Raw genomic sequence first — 16,128 nt, forward strand, 5'->3', positions numbered from 1 at the left:
CTTTTCCCATTTAAATTATTACAGAATATTGAGCAGAGTTCCCTGTGCTATGTAGTAGGTCCTTACTGGTTATCTATTTTAAATATAGTAGTGTGTACATCATTTTTTTTTTTTTTAGATTCCACGTGTAAGCAGTATCATATGATATTTGTCTATATCTGACTTATTTCACTTAGTATGATAATCTCCAGGTTCATCCATGTTGTTGTAAATGGCATTATTTTATTCATTTTAATGACTGAGTAATATTCCATTGTATTAAAGTATATGTGCTGCATCTTCTTTTTTTTATATATTGGGGTATAGCCAATTAACAATGTTGTGATAGTTTCAGGGAAACTATCAGCAAAGGGACTCAGCCATACATATACATATATCCATTCTCCCTCAAACTCCCCTTTCAACCAGGTTGCCACATAACATTGAGCAAATTTCCATGTGCTATACGGTAGATCTTTGTTGATTATCTCTTTTAAATATAGCGGTGTGTATCTGTCCATCTCAACCTCCCTAACCCTTCCCCTCATCCTTTCCTCTACTCCCCCGGCAACCAGAGGTTTGTTCTCTAAGCCTGTGAGTCTCTTTCTTACTTTCTTACTCTCTTGTAAGTAAATTCATTTGTATCATTTCTTTTCAGATTTCACATGTAAGGGATATCACATGATGTTTCTCCTCCTCTGACTTGCTTCACTCCGTATGACAGTTTCTAGGTCCATCCCTATTGCTGCAAATGGCATTATTTCATTCTTTTTAGTGACTGAGTAATATCCCATTGTATATATGTATATCTTCTTTATCCACTCCTCTGTTGATGGATATTTAGGTTGCTTCCATATCTTGGCTGTTGTAAACAGCCCTGCAGTTCACATTGGGCTGCATGTATTCTTTCCAACCATGTTTTTCTCCCAGGAATGGGATTGCTGGAACATATGGAAGCTGTAGTTTTAGTTTTTTAAGGAATCTCCATACTGTTCTCCATAGTGACTGTGCCAATTTACATTACCATCAACAGTGTAGGAGGGTTTTCTTCTCTCCATATCCTCTCCAGCCTTTATCATTTGTAGATTTTCTGATGATGGCCATTCTGACTGTTGTGTCTTTTCTATTTTCTTAATTGAGTTGATTTGACCTTTTTCTTAAGTAAAACACAGAAGTTTTTTCTTTTTTCCTGAAATTATACTCCTTTAGGAAATACAAGAAAAATATATTGCATGGAATCATATCTCAAGATATAAGTTGATGTGTTTTTGTTTTGTTTCTCCATCAGGATTGCCTGTTTGTCCTGAGCTGGTGAGGGAGCACATCCCTAAAACCAAGGATGTGGGACACTTCTTGTCTGTCACTGGGACAGTAATTCGAACAAGTCTGGTGAAGATCCTGGAGTTTGAGCGGGATTACATGTGTAACAAGTGCAAGCATGTATTTGTGGTCCAGGCCGACTTTGAGCAGTATTATACTTTCTTCCGGCCATCCTCATGTCCCAGCTTGGAGAACTGTGATTCTTCAAAATTCACTTGCCTCTCAGACTTGTCATCTCCAACTAGGTGTAGAGATTATCAGGAAATCAAAATTCAGGAACAGGTAAATGATCAAATACATGAGAAAAATTAATTTGAAGATGTGTTCTTCAGCTTTGGGTAAATTGCCAGGACTAGGAACATGTAACGGATTACATATGGAACTTGGGTCATCACTTAGTAGAAGATCAAGCAGGAAATTTTTTCCCATAGAGTATAGAATTTAGAGACCATAAAATGGTCATCTTTTTATAGTGAGCGTTGGCAGGAAGGTTATGAAGTGACTTAATAATTATTTTAAATTGAAAAAGTGAATTTTTCAGAAGTTTACCTAAGTGATAGGAAAAAATTAAATAGGTTTAATTGGTGGTTAAACACCGGAGTGGGCAGGATTTGGGGTTTAGGTGCAATTTACTTGCTGTGCCAAATGAGGCATACATAAACATTTTTAAACATGTGTGCATGAGCCTTAGTTTCCTTTACTTGCAACTTAAACACAAAGGCTTTATTCATTGTCAAAGACTCAGACCCCTTCTGTCTTTCTACACCATTCTTAATATCTACACCATTCTTAATAAATGGCTTCTATTCTTATGGTGGTGGATGGTTTAGAATGGTGGCTACAATTCTGTAACATCTGTATCCCAGTCAAGGAATAGGAAAAAGGAAGCAAAAGCACCTGTCATCTAAACCAAGTATCCATTTAAACAGACTCCCTCAAAGTCTTCTGCAACAAGTTTACTTGTATCTCATTGGTCAGAACTTAGTCATATGACCATACTTAGCTGCAAGGGAACCTGAGAAATTAGTCTTCTATAAAGGAAGGAATAAAGACACAAATATAATAAGAATAAAGCTAGAGTTCTCTTACTAACGAATAATCAAAGGAACTGAGTGATTTGTCCCAGGTCTTATGAATAGAGATCAGGGAAGAACTGCCTCTCTTTTCTAGTTAAGTAACTTTATTATTGTGTTTAGTAGTTGGAGCATGTTTTATTTTGACCATGCACCAGGTAGACTGTATGTTGAGCTATTTCCATCTGGATGTTTTTATTTTATTCTAGTTTTAGTAAATTCTTCTGTTGATAGTAGGCACAAGTTTCAAGAAAATTCCATAAATCCCCATGATAATACCAGAGAAACAGAGACAGTAATTTCAAGAACTGCTAGGCTTCTGAATACTTAGTATATATCTACATGTACTCAATATCTGCTTTCTTTTCCTTGCTAGGTTCAAAGGCTCTCTGTTGGAAGTATTCCACGATCGATGCAGGTTGTCCTGGAAGATGATTTAGTAGACAGTTGCAAATCTGGTAAGAATGAAATTTTGTTAGTTTATATAGTAGGTCCTAAAGTATTGATTGGGCTTCCCAGGTGGCACAGTTGTAAAGAACCTGCCAATGCAGGAGATGTGTGTTCGATCCCTGAGTGGGGAAAATCCCCTGGAGAAGGAAATGGCAACCCACTCCTGCATTCTTGCCTAGGAAATCCCATGGACAGATGAGCCTCGCATGCTACAGTCCATGGGGTCCCAAAAGAGTCAAGACATGACTTAGTGACTAAACAACAACAACAAAAGTATTGATTAGGAAAAACCACTTTTTATTTTCCTGAGATCAACTGCAAGTGAGTGTGGGGAACTTGAGAACAGAGACCAGCATGAGGTGGGAGGTGATAGCAGGAAAGAAGCTGGGCTGGAGTTTAGTGATCTAGTCTAGCTGTTTGTTTAATAGATGAAGAACCTGACTTGCCCATGAGAGCGTAATCTTTCTGTTTTTCTTATTCCAAAAACCTTAAAAACTTGGTTCTATATGTTTGCTTAGTGATTTTCACTGGCTGTTTAACATTTAATTTGAATTGAAGTTGGGTCAGAAAATGGAAATGATTATTATCGATGACTGCCTTTCAATTTATTTCAACATTTCCTGCTTTAAATATTTCCCATCCCTCACATAAAAGACCTTAATCTCTATAAAAGACAAATAGTACCAGTGTGACCCCTGAGGTGTAACAGGTATGTTTGATCTCTTATTTCATATCCCAGTGCTCCCCTACTTGGACAAATCAAGAATGTTTCATTCCTCTAAATTCCATCATTTCCCTTTTCTTAACCCTTGACTTCTCCAAATGCCTTATTTAAAAAATATTTACTGAGCTGACATTTCATTAAAATGATGAGGCAAAGGCTCTATGAAAACATGAGTTCAGTATCTAGAGTTAAGAATGATTCCTTGTTTAAAGGCTTTCCCCTTCCACCAAGAATCACCAACTCATTCTTTGACATTTATATCAAATATAGTAACAGTTTATAGTTCTCCAAATAATATTTGAAGTAAATAATAGCTTTGATCATGGATTGCCTACTAAATGGACAAGACTATGTCAGAGTACCTTGTTCATATAAGACTCTAGATTTTAACCAGAATCTTTAATGCCTGGATCAGCAAAGCAGTGCTTGTATGAGCTTAGCTAGAACATGAAACTGTCTTTTGATAGAGATTAAGATGTTTTCATCCAGTTTGTCTGAACTGAATTCTTTCTGCACTTAAAAAAAAAAATCTTAAGATATATTTTTCTTCACATGTCTTTACAATAAAGAATGGATGGCAGCAGTCTGTCAACAGCTATTTTTTCATTTATCCACTGCTACAAACCTTTTTGAGAATCAGAAGACATAAGTAGCATAATCCTTGCCCTTCGGGAATTCACAGTCTAGTTAGGAACTCCAGTCTGACGCCGCAGAGTAGTGAGGTTGAAGGTTATGTACTGATAACTGTCATTGTGGCAGGAGATCAAAGATAGGTCTGACCACAGGTGGTTGCAGTGGTAAATATGCTGCAGAAGAGAGAGGGGCACAGAGAGATGGGATTGTGTAAAAGTGAGAATTTTAGTTTCCTGAAAATATTATGGTTTCCAGTAATTTACTATAGAAAATCACGTAAGTTTCTTATTGCCTTGGACTATCTCAGAAACCTCACAGTTGGAGTACTCCACATTTTACACATTGTTGCCTCTTAGTGGAGTCAGGGTATTTCTAGTGGGTACAATATCTGAAACATAAGTTTCTCATTTGGCTTAACAGAGAAACAGCATCTATAAAATGACCCATTTAATTGACCATAGTAGAGAACTCATCAAAGTGCTCATATAATGTTGCCCTGGTTATGTTCATCTAAAAAAAAAAATTGGATACAGTCAATATAGTAAATGATCACTCTTCCTGATGGGATTTGAAAACCATCCAGCAGTGGTTTAGGAAGGATCTTGAAAGTGTATGAAGAACCTATTTAATGTCTTTGTCACCATTTACTATCAAGTTGCCCAAGGCTAGAAATATGCCTTCTACTCGGTGAATTGCTAGCACCAGTTCCATTAACTTAGCATTCACAGAAGACTTCTCTTTAAGAAAGCAAAATCACTCCAGACTACAAATCACACACTGATGTTAAGAGAGTGAAAGGCATTTTGCATCAACAAATATCAAACATTAATATTTGACACAGGCTTGGAAATGAAGACTTGTCAGTTAAGTTTATTTTGCGAAGTATAAATTCCAGTATTGGCTTAAGGTATGTCCAGCATCCTGTGTGCAACAAGATTGAAATCTTGGGGACTAGGATTATTATTTTTTTTTTCTTTTGGCCCCCTTTTCTGTAGCACCAAAATATTGAATGCCAAGCATTCACCTATACTTGTTAATGGGTTTATTGAATTGTATGTAATGATAAAAAATATGTTGATATTTGGAGAATATTCCTATAAACTATCCAAGGCCTCTTAGGAAAAATCTGTAGAAGTTTAATATTCTACTCATTAATCAAGAATGGGAGAGTGTCCTTAGGTGGGAAGGAACCAACCAAGAAGAATCAAATGGGATTTTTACTTTCATAGCTTGTGGAGAGGAGCTTTGAAATAAACAAGTATTCATTCATTTCTTGGTGCACTCATTCTTTTGTCCTTTAAAAAGCAAAAAAGGTGAGTGAATGTTAATAAGTGTACTTGAGTAAAAATGAATACACTGGGAACTAGTAGTCGTATCATTGTACCCATCATCGCAGTATTGTCTCCTTTCCTGACACCGGTTGATTGTGCAGCTGACCCTTGAACAACAGGGCTTTGAACAACATGGGTCCACATATACACACATTTTTTTCAATAGTAAATACTAGAGTACTACATGACGCATGGTTGGTTGAATCCACAGATGTGGAACCGCAGATTTGGAGGGCTGACTGTGGGACTTGAGCATCCCCGGATTTTGATATATGAGGTTGATTCCGGAACCAATCCCCTGGGAATATTGAAGGACAGACTGCACTTTATCCTTCTGGCTGCAGTCCCCACCTCTTGATAAAGTGAGAACTACATGGTTACTGATTCTGAGAGGATGAACATTTCACGCAGTAGAATCACAGTGAATATATCATCCAGTATTTTCCCAGGGACAGGTTAGAATTTGGTGTGATTATCATATGGCAGATTAATAAAAATTAAAATGCTGGCTTTAGCTTTTAGCTGTGCAAATACAAGTGCCTGATTAAAAAAATAAATAAATCGGGACACTGTGTTTTTTTGCCCAAATGGTTTCTAGAGGAGTGTCAGCCATGAAATTAAAAGACGCTTACTCCTTGAAAGGAAAGTTGTGACCAACCTAGACAGCATATTATAAAGCAGAGACATGACTTTGTCAGCAAAGGTCCATTTAGTCAAGGCTATGGTTTTTCCAGTGGTCATGTACGGATGTGAGAGTTGGGACTATAAAGAAAGCTGAGCACCGAAGAATTGATGCTTTTGGAGAGGACTCTTGAGAGTCCCTTGGACTGCAAGGAGATCCAACCAGTCCATCCTAAAGGAGATCAGTCCTGGGTATTCATTGCAAGGAGTGATGTTGAAGCTGAAATTCCAATACTTTGGCCACCTGATGCAAAGAGCTGACTCATTGGAAAAGACCCTGATGCTGGGAAAGATTGAGGGCAGGAGGAGAAGGGGACAACAGGATGAGATGGTTGGATGGCATCACCAACTCAATGGACATGGGTATGGCTGGACTCCAGGAGTTGGTGATGGACAGGGAGGCCTGGCGTGCTGTGGTTCATGGGGTCGCAAAGAGTTGGACACGCCTGAGCGGCTGAACTGACTGACTGATGCCACTGTAAACCCTGGTGGGCAGTGGCTGACTTCTTGGTTCTGGTCCTTTGTTGAGTTTGTGCCCAAGCAGGCAGGATGCTACTGCGGATTCACTCAGTGCTTTTTTCCAGGTGATAACATCACTATTTATGGAGTTGTAATGCAGCGGTGGAAGCCCTTTAAGCAAGATGTGCGCTGTGAAGTGGAGATAGTCCTGAAGGCCAATTATGTCCAAGTAAATAATGAACAGTCTGCAGGGGTCAACATGGATGGGGAGGTCCGAAAAGAATTTGAAGACTTTTGGGAACACTATAAGAGCGATCCTTTTGCAGGTTTGTGATTCAGGGTATGGAGCTGATATTTATTAATGGCATTTCATTCGTGATGTTTGTGATTTACATGCTGTGCATCAGTGGCTGTGTTCTGAGGGAGTAGCTTTAGCCAGTGCCTCTAGCTGTAGTCTTCCCTTTAAAGCCCTTTTCTGGCGTAATCCTCTCTGTTTACTGATCTTACTGGAAATCCCAAGAGATTCTCCATTTCCAACTATTATTTTAATATCTCTTATCTTGCCAAAATAGTTTCAGAGTTTTCTACCTTCTTTACCAATTAAACATATAGTTCTTCCTTAAACAAGTAAAATTCATTCTGTTATGAAACTTTATTCTGTTAATTTCTCTTCTGATTCATCTTGTATCATTAAGACAGCTTCACACTCTTGCTGAAGATTTAAAAATATGGAATGGTAAGAAAGATGATAAGAGAGATGCAAAAAATCTTTGTCATCACAGCAAAAATTTCTGACTGTGACACTTAAGATATAATTACACAGATGAAAACATTATAACCTTTGGGTTTCTAGAGTATTTTTTATTAAAAAACCCCAACTATATAAAACACCAATTAAATCTTCTAGTGTCTGTTTTCATTCTTTCTTGGAGGCATCTTCTGAGAAAAATTAATGGAACCCAGTAAATAGACTTATTTCTGAGAAGCTTCACCTCACATCTAATACGTAGTGATTATGTATCTTAAATCATGTATTGAATTGGACAGATATCATTCCACAAAATAAGACTTTAATTTGCTTTAAATACAAGCAGTTGGCTTTTATTTTGTTGGATTTTTTTTTTCTTTTGCTTATGTGTGTAACACATATATAGTGGTTATCAATCATTCTTTTATCTGATCCATACAGAAAGAACCAAAGTTCTCTATATTATAGCTTCATTAAGCAAACCTTTTACAAATCATCTTGTTGTTCATTTGCCTAAGTCGTCTCTGATTTTACGACCCCATGGACTACAGCACACCTGGCTTCCCTGCCCTTCATCTCCTGGAGTTTGCTCAAAGTCAAGTCCGTTAAGTCAGTGATGCCATCCAACCATCTCACCTGCTGTTGCCCCCTCCTTCTCCTGCCTTCCATCTTTCCCAGCATCAGGGTCTTTTCATGTGAGTTGGCCCTTCGCATCAGGTGGCCAAAGTATTGGAGCTTCAACATCAGTCCTTCCAGTGAATATTCAGAGTTGACTTCCTTTAGGATTGATTGGTTTGATCTTCTTGCTGTCCAGGGGACATGCAAGAGTCTTGTCCAGCACAATTCGATAGCATCAATTTTTAAGTGCTTTGACTCTATGAACCATATATATTTTTAAATAAGTTTTTTTACTTAACAGTTTCTCCAGATCAATTCCCTACAAAAATCTGTAACAGTGTTAGGAAGGGCATCATACAGGGCTATCAGAAGTGCTGATCAAAGAGTCTATCTTGTTCTAAATAGAAGGCTAGAGCTATACATCTTTTTTACCATATGAAGAAATAAAGATAATAACCTGTGAGAAATATAAGTAGGAAGACAGGGAGTAAATGAGGCAACATTTTTCTTTTCAGTATGAAGATTCTGCTTTGTTAGTTTCCCGAGTACCTATTATCAGCCATATCTTACCGTTTCAGTGTGTGGGGGGGATGCAGGGGGAGGGGTGTGGAGGTGGGGAGCTATATCCAAAGTGTGTCTTCATTTTGCTTGTGTAAAGACATTACTACGCTACATTACTACATTACTGCTAGCTCTAGGAGGCTGGCTTGCTTCATTAAGATCTGATACTGTGAGTGCTGACAAGGAGCTGAAGATTTTCTTGTGATCTCAGGAATCCCCTGACCCTGATGCTTAGAGGGTGGCTAGAAACCCAAAGGGGTTGGGTTCTGTTGGGCCATCTGAACCCACTCCAGGGTGACTTGTCATCTTAGACCTAAGTTCTCTTCATTGGGGTAAATGATGGCCATGCCACAAGAGTGGATTACATGGGCACACTATTAACACGGTCTAGAACCAGAAATTTGCCCAGGGTGGGGAGAGGAAGGAAAGTGTTGAGGTATTATTCTCCCTAATGAATTCTCTTCTGTGGTACAGTCATGAGAGCTTCTATTGCCATGACCTAAGGAATTAAGTTTTTCAACTTTAGATACAAATTTAGGGAATGGACCTTCCCCTTTGCCTTTCCCTGGTACCTCAGACCTGACTTCAGTTTATCTTTTATGTTGACCACAGTGTGAGGAAATGGTGAGATAAGAAATAGAGGCAAGTAATACAGGTATAATAGTTTCAGTGGCTCCTATGTGCCAGGTACTGTTCTGTGCGCTGTGCAATAATTAACTCCCAAAGAGCTCTCTGTGCAATACCATTATCATCTCCATCGCACAGATGAGGAGATGGGAGGCGGAGAGAGTAAGAACCCTGTCCGAGGTCACCAGCTAGTAAGTAACACGGGGCTCTGACCTGAGCGCCCAGAGGAGGTGCTTCCTGTCAGCACGTCAGTCAGGGAATCCTTTACTCAGAGGCTCTTTCACAGCTTTGACTTGAGTGTCTCCCAGGCCAATTTGTCTACTTGTTCCCTGCTTACTGAAGCTATTATTTTTTTTGTATGTGTAATTTTTAGATTCTGGTCAGAATTTATGTACCTGCTGTCAGGTCTTAACTATGTAGATCTCAGACATTTCGTCTTTTTCTCTGGGCTTTCTACCTTGGAAAAGGGAGGGATTCCCTTTAGTAGTTAATGAAATTCCTTCCAGGGTTGACTAATTCTTTTTTTGGTTCCCATTTTATTTATACTAGAATCTTTTCTTTCTTCGCCACTTCTGCCATCCCAGGTCACATCACCAGAGCTTAATTGCCACTGAGTCAATTTTGATTCATTAACAAGAGTAGCCCTTGTGCATAGAGCCATAAATTATGGAGGAACCGCTTTCCTTTATCTTGGTGGAAAAGCTTCTGGGACTGGTGTCATCAGCTAAAGCAGTACTTGTATGATTATCTTCCTCCTCAAAAGAGTTACCACTGAAACGTGTACAAACTCAGTTAACTATAAAAGCCCTCAGATGTGCAAATTAGTTACCAGCACGAGGACATTGGGTTTCCCTGGTGGCTCAGATAAGGAATCTGTATGCAATGCCGGAGGCCTGAGTTCAATCCCTGGGTTGAAAGGGTCCCCTGGAGGAGGGCATGGCAACCCACTCCAGTATTCTTGCCTGGAGAATCCCATGGGCAGAGGAGCCTGGCAGGCTGCAGTCCATGGGGTCACAAAAAGTCGGACATGACTGAGTGACTAGGCACACACATACGGACATTAATTTCTGCTAACATGAATGTAGACAGAGAGTGCCATCACAGTAGTGAATTCCAAATAAGACGACCGCAGGAAAAGGCTTGTTAGAATCTATGAGTCTCATTGGTTGACTGGCCAATGACAGAATGAAATATCTAAATTATTCATGGATGGGAGAGGCAGATTCTCAGATTTAGTGTCTGACCTTTCTAGAAACAGAACCTAAGACAATGATAGCTTCTTATTTAAAGCATGTGATTGGAAGAATCTAAGAACTCCAGCTTGGACTGCTAGAGTTGTTGTTTGTAATGATCTTCTAAATATCCTGATAACACCGATACTCGGTCTAGATAAAACAGAATTTACCACACTGCTCAGAGCAAATGTTGAATTGACTCACAGGATGGGTTGATTTTACCTCCTATACCCCTGAAGAAGCTCCAAGTACCTTACTTAGTTTTCTACAGTCTGACTCATTGTTTCTGAGATCAAACACCTCCCTATTATTTAGGCAGTGGAGTATTTTACTGAAATTATTGCACAGGAAGTGCAGCTGGTATTATTTTTAAGAGATAATGTTGGCCCATAAGGGAGAAAAGAGATTTTTTTCTGTCCCTTGTAAATATGCTAAATTTATAGAAACTTAAAACAGGTGGCAGCCAGAGCTTTTCATCTCAAGGCATTAATAAGAAAAGGACTTTTAGGAACAAAACAACATTATTCACTCCTTTTAGTTAGATCATTTTAGAGTGTTTATAAGAAGATAGGATAGAGAGGGAAATTTCAGTTAAGTATTTCTTGAAAAATTACATAACTCATCTTTCTGCCTTTCCCAGGAAGGAATGAAATACTGGCCAGCTTGTGCCCTCAAGTTTTTGGAATGTACCTAGTAAAGCTTGCTGTGGCCATGGTGCTGGCTGGTGGGATTCAAAGAACCGATGCTGCAGGAACACGGGTCAGAGGTTGGTACCCATTAAGATTTCTGAGAAATACTAACACATACAGTAAGAAGACAAGCTACGATTTCCCTTTGCTCAATAAAAAATTGCTTGTTGAGCTTTATTTTCCAAATGCAACCTTTTTAAAAACTGACAGTTGTTCACTGATACTCAGTCCAACATCAGGAACTACTTTGTAGAATTCCAGTCTTTCCAAAGACTTTTTCAATGAGTATGTTATTTTCGCTCCTATAAGGGAGCCACAATATAAAATCTGTTTCTTTTACTGTCTGTGTTTTTCATTGGCTTTCCAGTCTTTCTCCAAGAAGAAAAGATTAGAAATAGTGCTTTTCAATGTCTCCAGGTCAGTGTCTCTCCATCTGTGACTGTCAAAGTGTTTCTCTTAGACTGCGGCTCTCAATCCTCTGCCTGCTGGTTCCCCTTCTGCTGGTGATAGCAAATATGCCATCTGCTGAGAGGTGTTGCTCCAGGTCAGGCATTCAAGCCAAAATGACTCTTAAGTCATTTCCAAATGGCAGGGAGCTCTTTTGTGGTTAACACACTTAACTGACCTGAATGGCATAAATTAGGTTTATTATGGCCCTCATATAGGTAGGGCCATAATAACCAAAGTCTTAACCAAAAGACTAAAAGGACATTGTTATAAGCCAGGTGTTAGTAAGGACTCAAAAACCATACTGTACAGTATAGAATAGTAAGTATAATAAGGTTTATGCATATTGTATGTTTTGATTACCTACTGTTGCAAGGCATACTGCTAAATGTTGAACTTAAATAGTATTTCCTTATTAATATTTTCAGAAAATTCTTGAATATGACTGAATAAATTTGCTTGGTCAGTGAGATAACATCTGCCACAGGATATTCACATGTTTTTCTGTTACATTTGAAAAGAACTTTTAAGATAGATGTTTCATTAAACTACTAAAATTTTCGTAGAATGAAAAGATTTTCACTTAACTGTTAGAATCATAAGTGATTTGGTGTTTATAAAGCATGTACAAAGTTGCAAACACTTGAAAGTACTTAAATAAAAATACTTGTATGGATGGATGGAAAGAATTAATCAGTCATTTAAATAAATTAAATAAAATTGGAAACTCTATAAGCCAAAAGTTTTTTAAATGTTAAATACAGTCCCTAAACATCTGGAACTAGAACAAAAATCTCTTACAAGTTTTTAATTTTAAATGCTGTATTCAGAAATGCAAAGATTATTATTTATTTTAAAAGTTAACTTTTCTAAGGACATTCTGGATAAAGTCTTCCTTGAATGACTTTAAACTAAAATACTATATAAAATAAAAATTGTGTGAGCATTTCAAATGGACCATTTTTGACTAATTACACTTATGAGTCTTTTCATAGCAATTAGTAACTTTATTTACGCTTTTCTAGGTGAATCTCATCTTTTATTGGTTGGGGATCCTGGCACAGGGAAGTCTCAATTCCTCAAATATGCAGCAAAGATTACACCAAGATCTGTGCTCACCACAGGAATTGGATCTACTAGCGCAGGTATTTTATGTGATAATTTCAATTAGTTTAATGTTACTTCAGACTCTAACACAATGGTTATTTTCTTGTGAAAAAGTACCTATAATAGGATATATTTCAAGATTTTTGAGTTACTGCCAAAAACTTAAGTAAATATTCAGCATTACTTTTGTAGCTCTAAGAAAATATTTCAAAAGCTCCACCTTCACTTATTTTCCAAAAGCTTACTCCATGTGTCTTTTTTGTATCTTAGTTTTGAATGATTGTGTTCAATTTCTCATTCTCTAGTGATTACCTTTGTACATGCCTAGGCAGCGTCTGTAATTCTGTGAAGACCCAGCAAACAGTGCTGAAACTAACTAAATAGGGGTAAAATCTCAACTTTACAAAGTAAACAGATGGCGTAAAGCTTAAGGCATTTTCATGCTTATGGATCTCACAGGCAACAGTGATTCCTGCTAAAAATTCTTAGGTAGAAAATGTGTCTTAGTATGTGGAAAGTGTAATTTTATCACTGAAACGTGGAGCTTCATTCATACATTGCAATGATTCTTCAATAAGTACAGTATATTTAAAGCCTTTGCTGATAGAATGTTAAGATTTGATAATAAAGTGACTTTAGGAAAAAATTATTTTAAAACACCTTTTGATGCCATTTAAAATTTCTAAACTGTTTTGACTGGGAAAATATTTCTCCTGTTCTCCTATAGTAGGCCTTTGGTTTCATACATTTTACAAATGTTGTTCCTTGTTAGGGATGTCTACTATCCATGGCCTGTCCTCAGATTTCTTAGAAGCTTAAAACAGGAAGTGCTCCATTAATGGTCCCTGGTAACAAGGTCCCTGTTTTAAGGGATCTCAGCTTTGAAATATAACTGAACAGTGTATTAAGCACTGGCAAGAAGGGATCTATGGATTGAGAAGAGTAGACAAGCTTTAGGGTAGTGGAAGGGAAGAAGGCGGGAATATATGAAGAACACTTCATGTGCATTTCAAAATCTTATGGCTCAGTATTCTAGAGTTCTGTATTAAATGATATTAACAATGAACGAATAAAAGAGTTTCCCGAGTAATGATGGGGAATGTTTCCTAAGTTAATTATATGGAGTGTCAAGAAACAAGACCAGGCTAATTTGTGGACTACTAGTAATTTCAGCGTCTTCGGACAGTTTTAAACTGAATGGCTGCTGAATTCACTGAATTAGCACTTTTCTGTCTTATTGCCAAGGTCATAATCCAGATATGAAAGAAATGGCAGGTAGAAGGAATATAAATTTTAGAACTGTAGATAAGTTATTGCTACTTCTAATCCACCCAAAGGGCCAGACTACCCTTTATTTAAACTGTATCACAACCCATTAGAGGGTCATAGAAAGTTATTCATGGGTCAGAACCAGCACTTTCAAAACAAAATACAGTAACAGCTGCTACAGGACACTAGTGCCCAGAGTAAAGGTGCACTATTCCGGGTGTACTATGTGAAATTGTTAATGTACATACTTGTGTTATGCGGGTCATACTGAAATTTCTTTTTTTACCATAGATTACAGTAAAATGTTTTGAAAACTGTTGCCACTTTCTTGGTAACTAGAAAACCTCAAACCTGACGGTTAAGACCAAATGAAAGCCTAAGGCTGTATAAGATTATAAATGAACGAATGCATGCATGTTTCTCAGACTTCGGCTTGTTCTCTCAGCTCCAATGATAGCCGCCCTCCCTCTGGCCTACTCGCCCATTTCCTTTGTGGCATAAGTAATTTGTTCATGTTTATCTTCTCAGGACACAGCTATTCACTATGAACAGAAAGGGAAAAAACATTTCCAAACTTTCTAGCTGTTATTTCAGGCAGTGTCTAGCTAAAAAGAAAAAATAAAAAACAACCTATGCATTCTAGTTTCTTAGTTCCTAATGTTTGAATACTCAGTCTTTAATTTTTAAAATTATAGAACCATCAACATGTTAAATAAGAGATAATAGTTTTTAAGTCTCAAATTTCTGTGAAAATTGGCTGTCAGTTTACAAATTGATGTAAAAACCTAACTGTTTGATGTCAGTACAAATCAATCATAATTAATCAGGATAAAAACTTGGCTGTGAATTGATTTGGTAATTTGGCTTATATATGCTTTATTTCTAATAAGCATGTATTGTGTTCCTGTTATATTAATCACTGAGCTCTTGGTTGGAAAGTATTAGTTTTATTTTCATTTTAATATTTTAACATTTTCTTTTAATTGCAATTAGACAAAAATGAAATTTTCTTCATGTTGTTTTAACAGTTTTAACGTATTTTACTTTTAAAGTCTATGAACTAGTTAGTGGACAGTATTTTAATTATCTGGTATACTAAACTTTCAAGTTTAACATTTAGCAAAATTTTGCTTCACAAAGTCACTTTGTAGAATGACAGGAAATAGATACAGCTTCGAATCCATATTCAGACAAATGCCCCTTTCCCTTCCTCAAAATAAATGCTTTTAAAAAGTGCAGTATAAAAGTTTTAGCTATGAAGGCACTGCATAATTCTGTATTATATGGCTAATGTCTTGATTAGCAGCAAGAGTGATGAGGGTGTTCTACATTTAATTTACTGGAACATAAGAAACTTTCTGAGGAAGGACTTAGCTCTCATCAAAGAAAAAGAACCTTTTGACCCATTTAATGCATTCCTTTTCAAGATTGCTTTTAAAAAACCTCATCTGAAAAAGCTATCTGGAGTATGTCTACCACAAATATTGTACATGAGTGTCAGATATGGAGAAAAGTACTTTATGTGGAAATATATATAGTTTCATATGATAAAGCTAAATATATCTTTCCAAATCTGCTGTTTTTATATAAATGCTGCCAACAACAGATGACTTGTCAAAACAGTTTTAAAGGGTTATGTTCATAGTATTTTTTACAAATCTAATGAACAGAACAAAGTCATTATACTCTCCCATTCTTAAACTTAGGGAGTTTGTATCTGCTTCTGACATGTTGAATTCACTGGGTAATGATGATGTATGATTCAGGAAGTGTTGTGATGTCCTAAACTGTTATAAAAACAAGAATCATAGCCAGAGGACCTTATAAACAATTAACCACATTTGTTATCTTAGAACCAAACTGAATGCTGTCTAACATTATATGAACTGAATAGTAGACATAAGAGGCTTCAAAGTGGCCTGGAAAACTAGATCCTGAAATTCTTGGTGACATATAGTTTACTTCAAATCCCTTCTTTAAGGGTATGCCGGGAAAAGAATGGAAATTTGCCCCTTAAATCAAACCAAATTATATGTTATCACAGGAAGACACATTTAGTTGAAGTGCACTTTGTTCTTTCAAAGGTTAAGATAGTGGTCCAAAGATTATTATCCAGGAGGCTAAGACATCTTTACAACCTGGTCTAATGATTCATTTTTCTTTTTAAGTGCTTTAAT

General features: G+C 37.2%; 1 protein-coding gene across 6 annotated transcripts in view; it reads left to right on the top strand.

Annotated features, from left to right (window-relative positions):
* MCM9 (minichromosome maintenance 9 homologous recombination repair factor) overlaps positions 1-16,128 on the top strand; it is an 84,313-nt gene that overhangs the window by 8,074 nt on the left and 60,111 nt on the right. For all 6 annotated transcript variants that reach the window (XM_065911244.1, XM_065911242.1, XM_065911245.1 and 3 more), the window contains exons 3-7: positions 1,268-1,581; positions 2,749-2,830; positions 6,776-6,976; positions 11,080-11,205; positions 12,601-12,720. In XM_065911244.1, the coding sequence (XP_065767316.1) occupies positions 1,268-1,581; positions 2,749-2,830; positions 6,776-6,976; positions 11,080-11,205; positions 12,601-12,720 (843 nt within the window). The remainder of the gene's footprint in view (positions 1-1,267; positions 1,582-2,748; positions 2,831-6,775; positions 6,977-11,079; positions 11,206-12,600; positions 12,721-16,128) is intronic.

This window comes from Muntiacus reevesi, chromosome 19 (genome assembly GCF_963930625.1).
Source record: "Muntiacus reevesi chromosome 19, mMunRee1.1, whole genome shotgun sequence".
Lineage (NCBI taxonomy): Eukaryota > Metazoa > Chordata > Mammalia > Artiodactyla > Cervidae > Muntiacus > Muntiacus reevesi.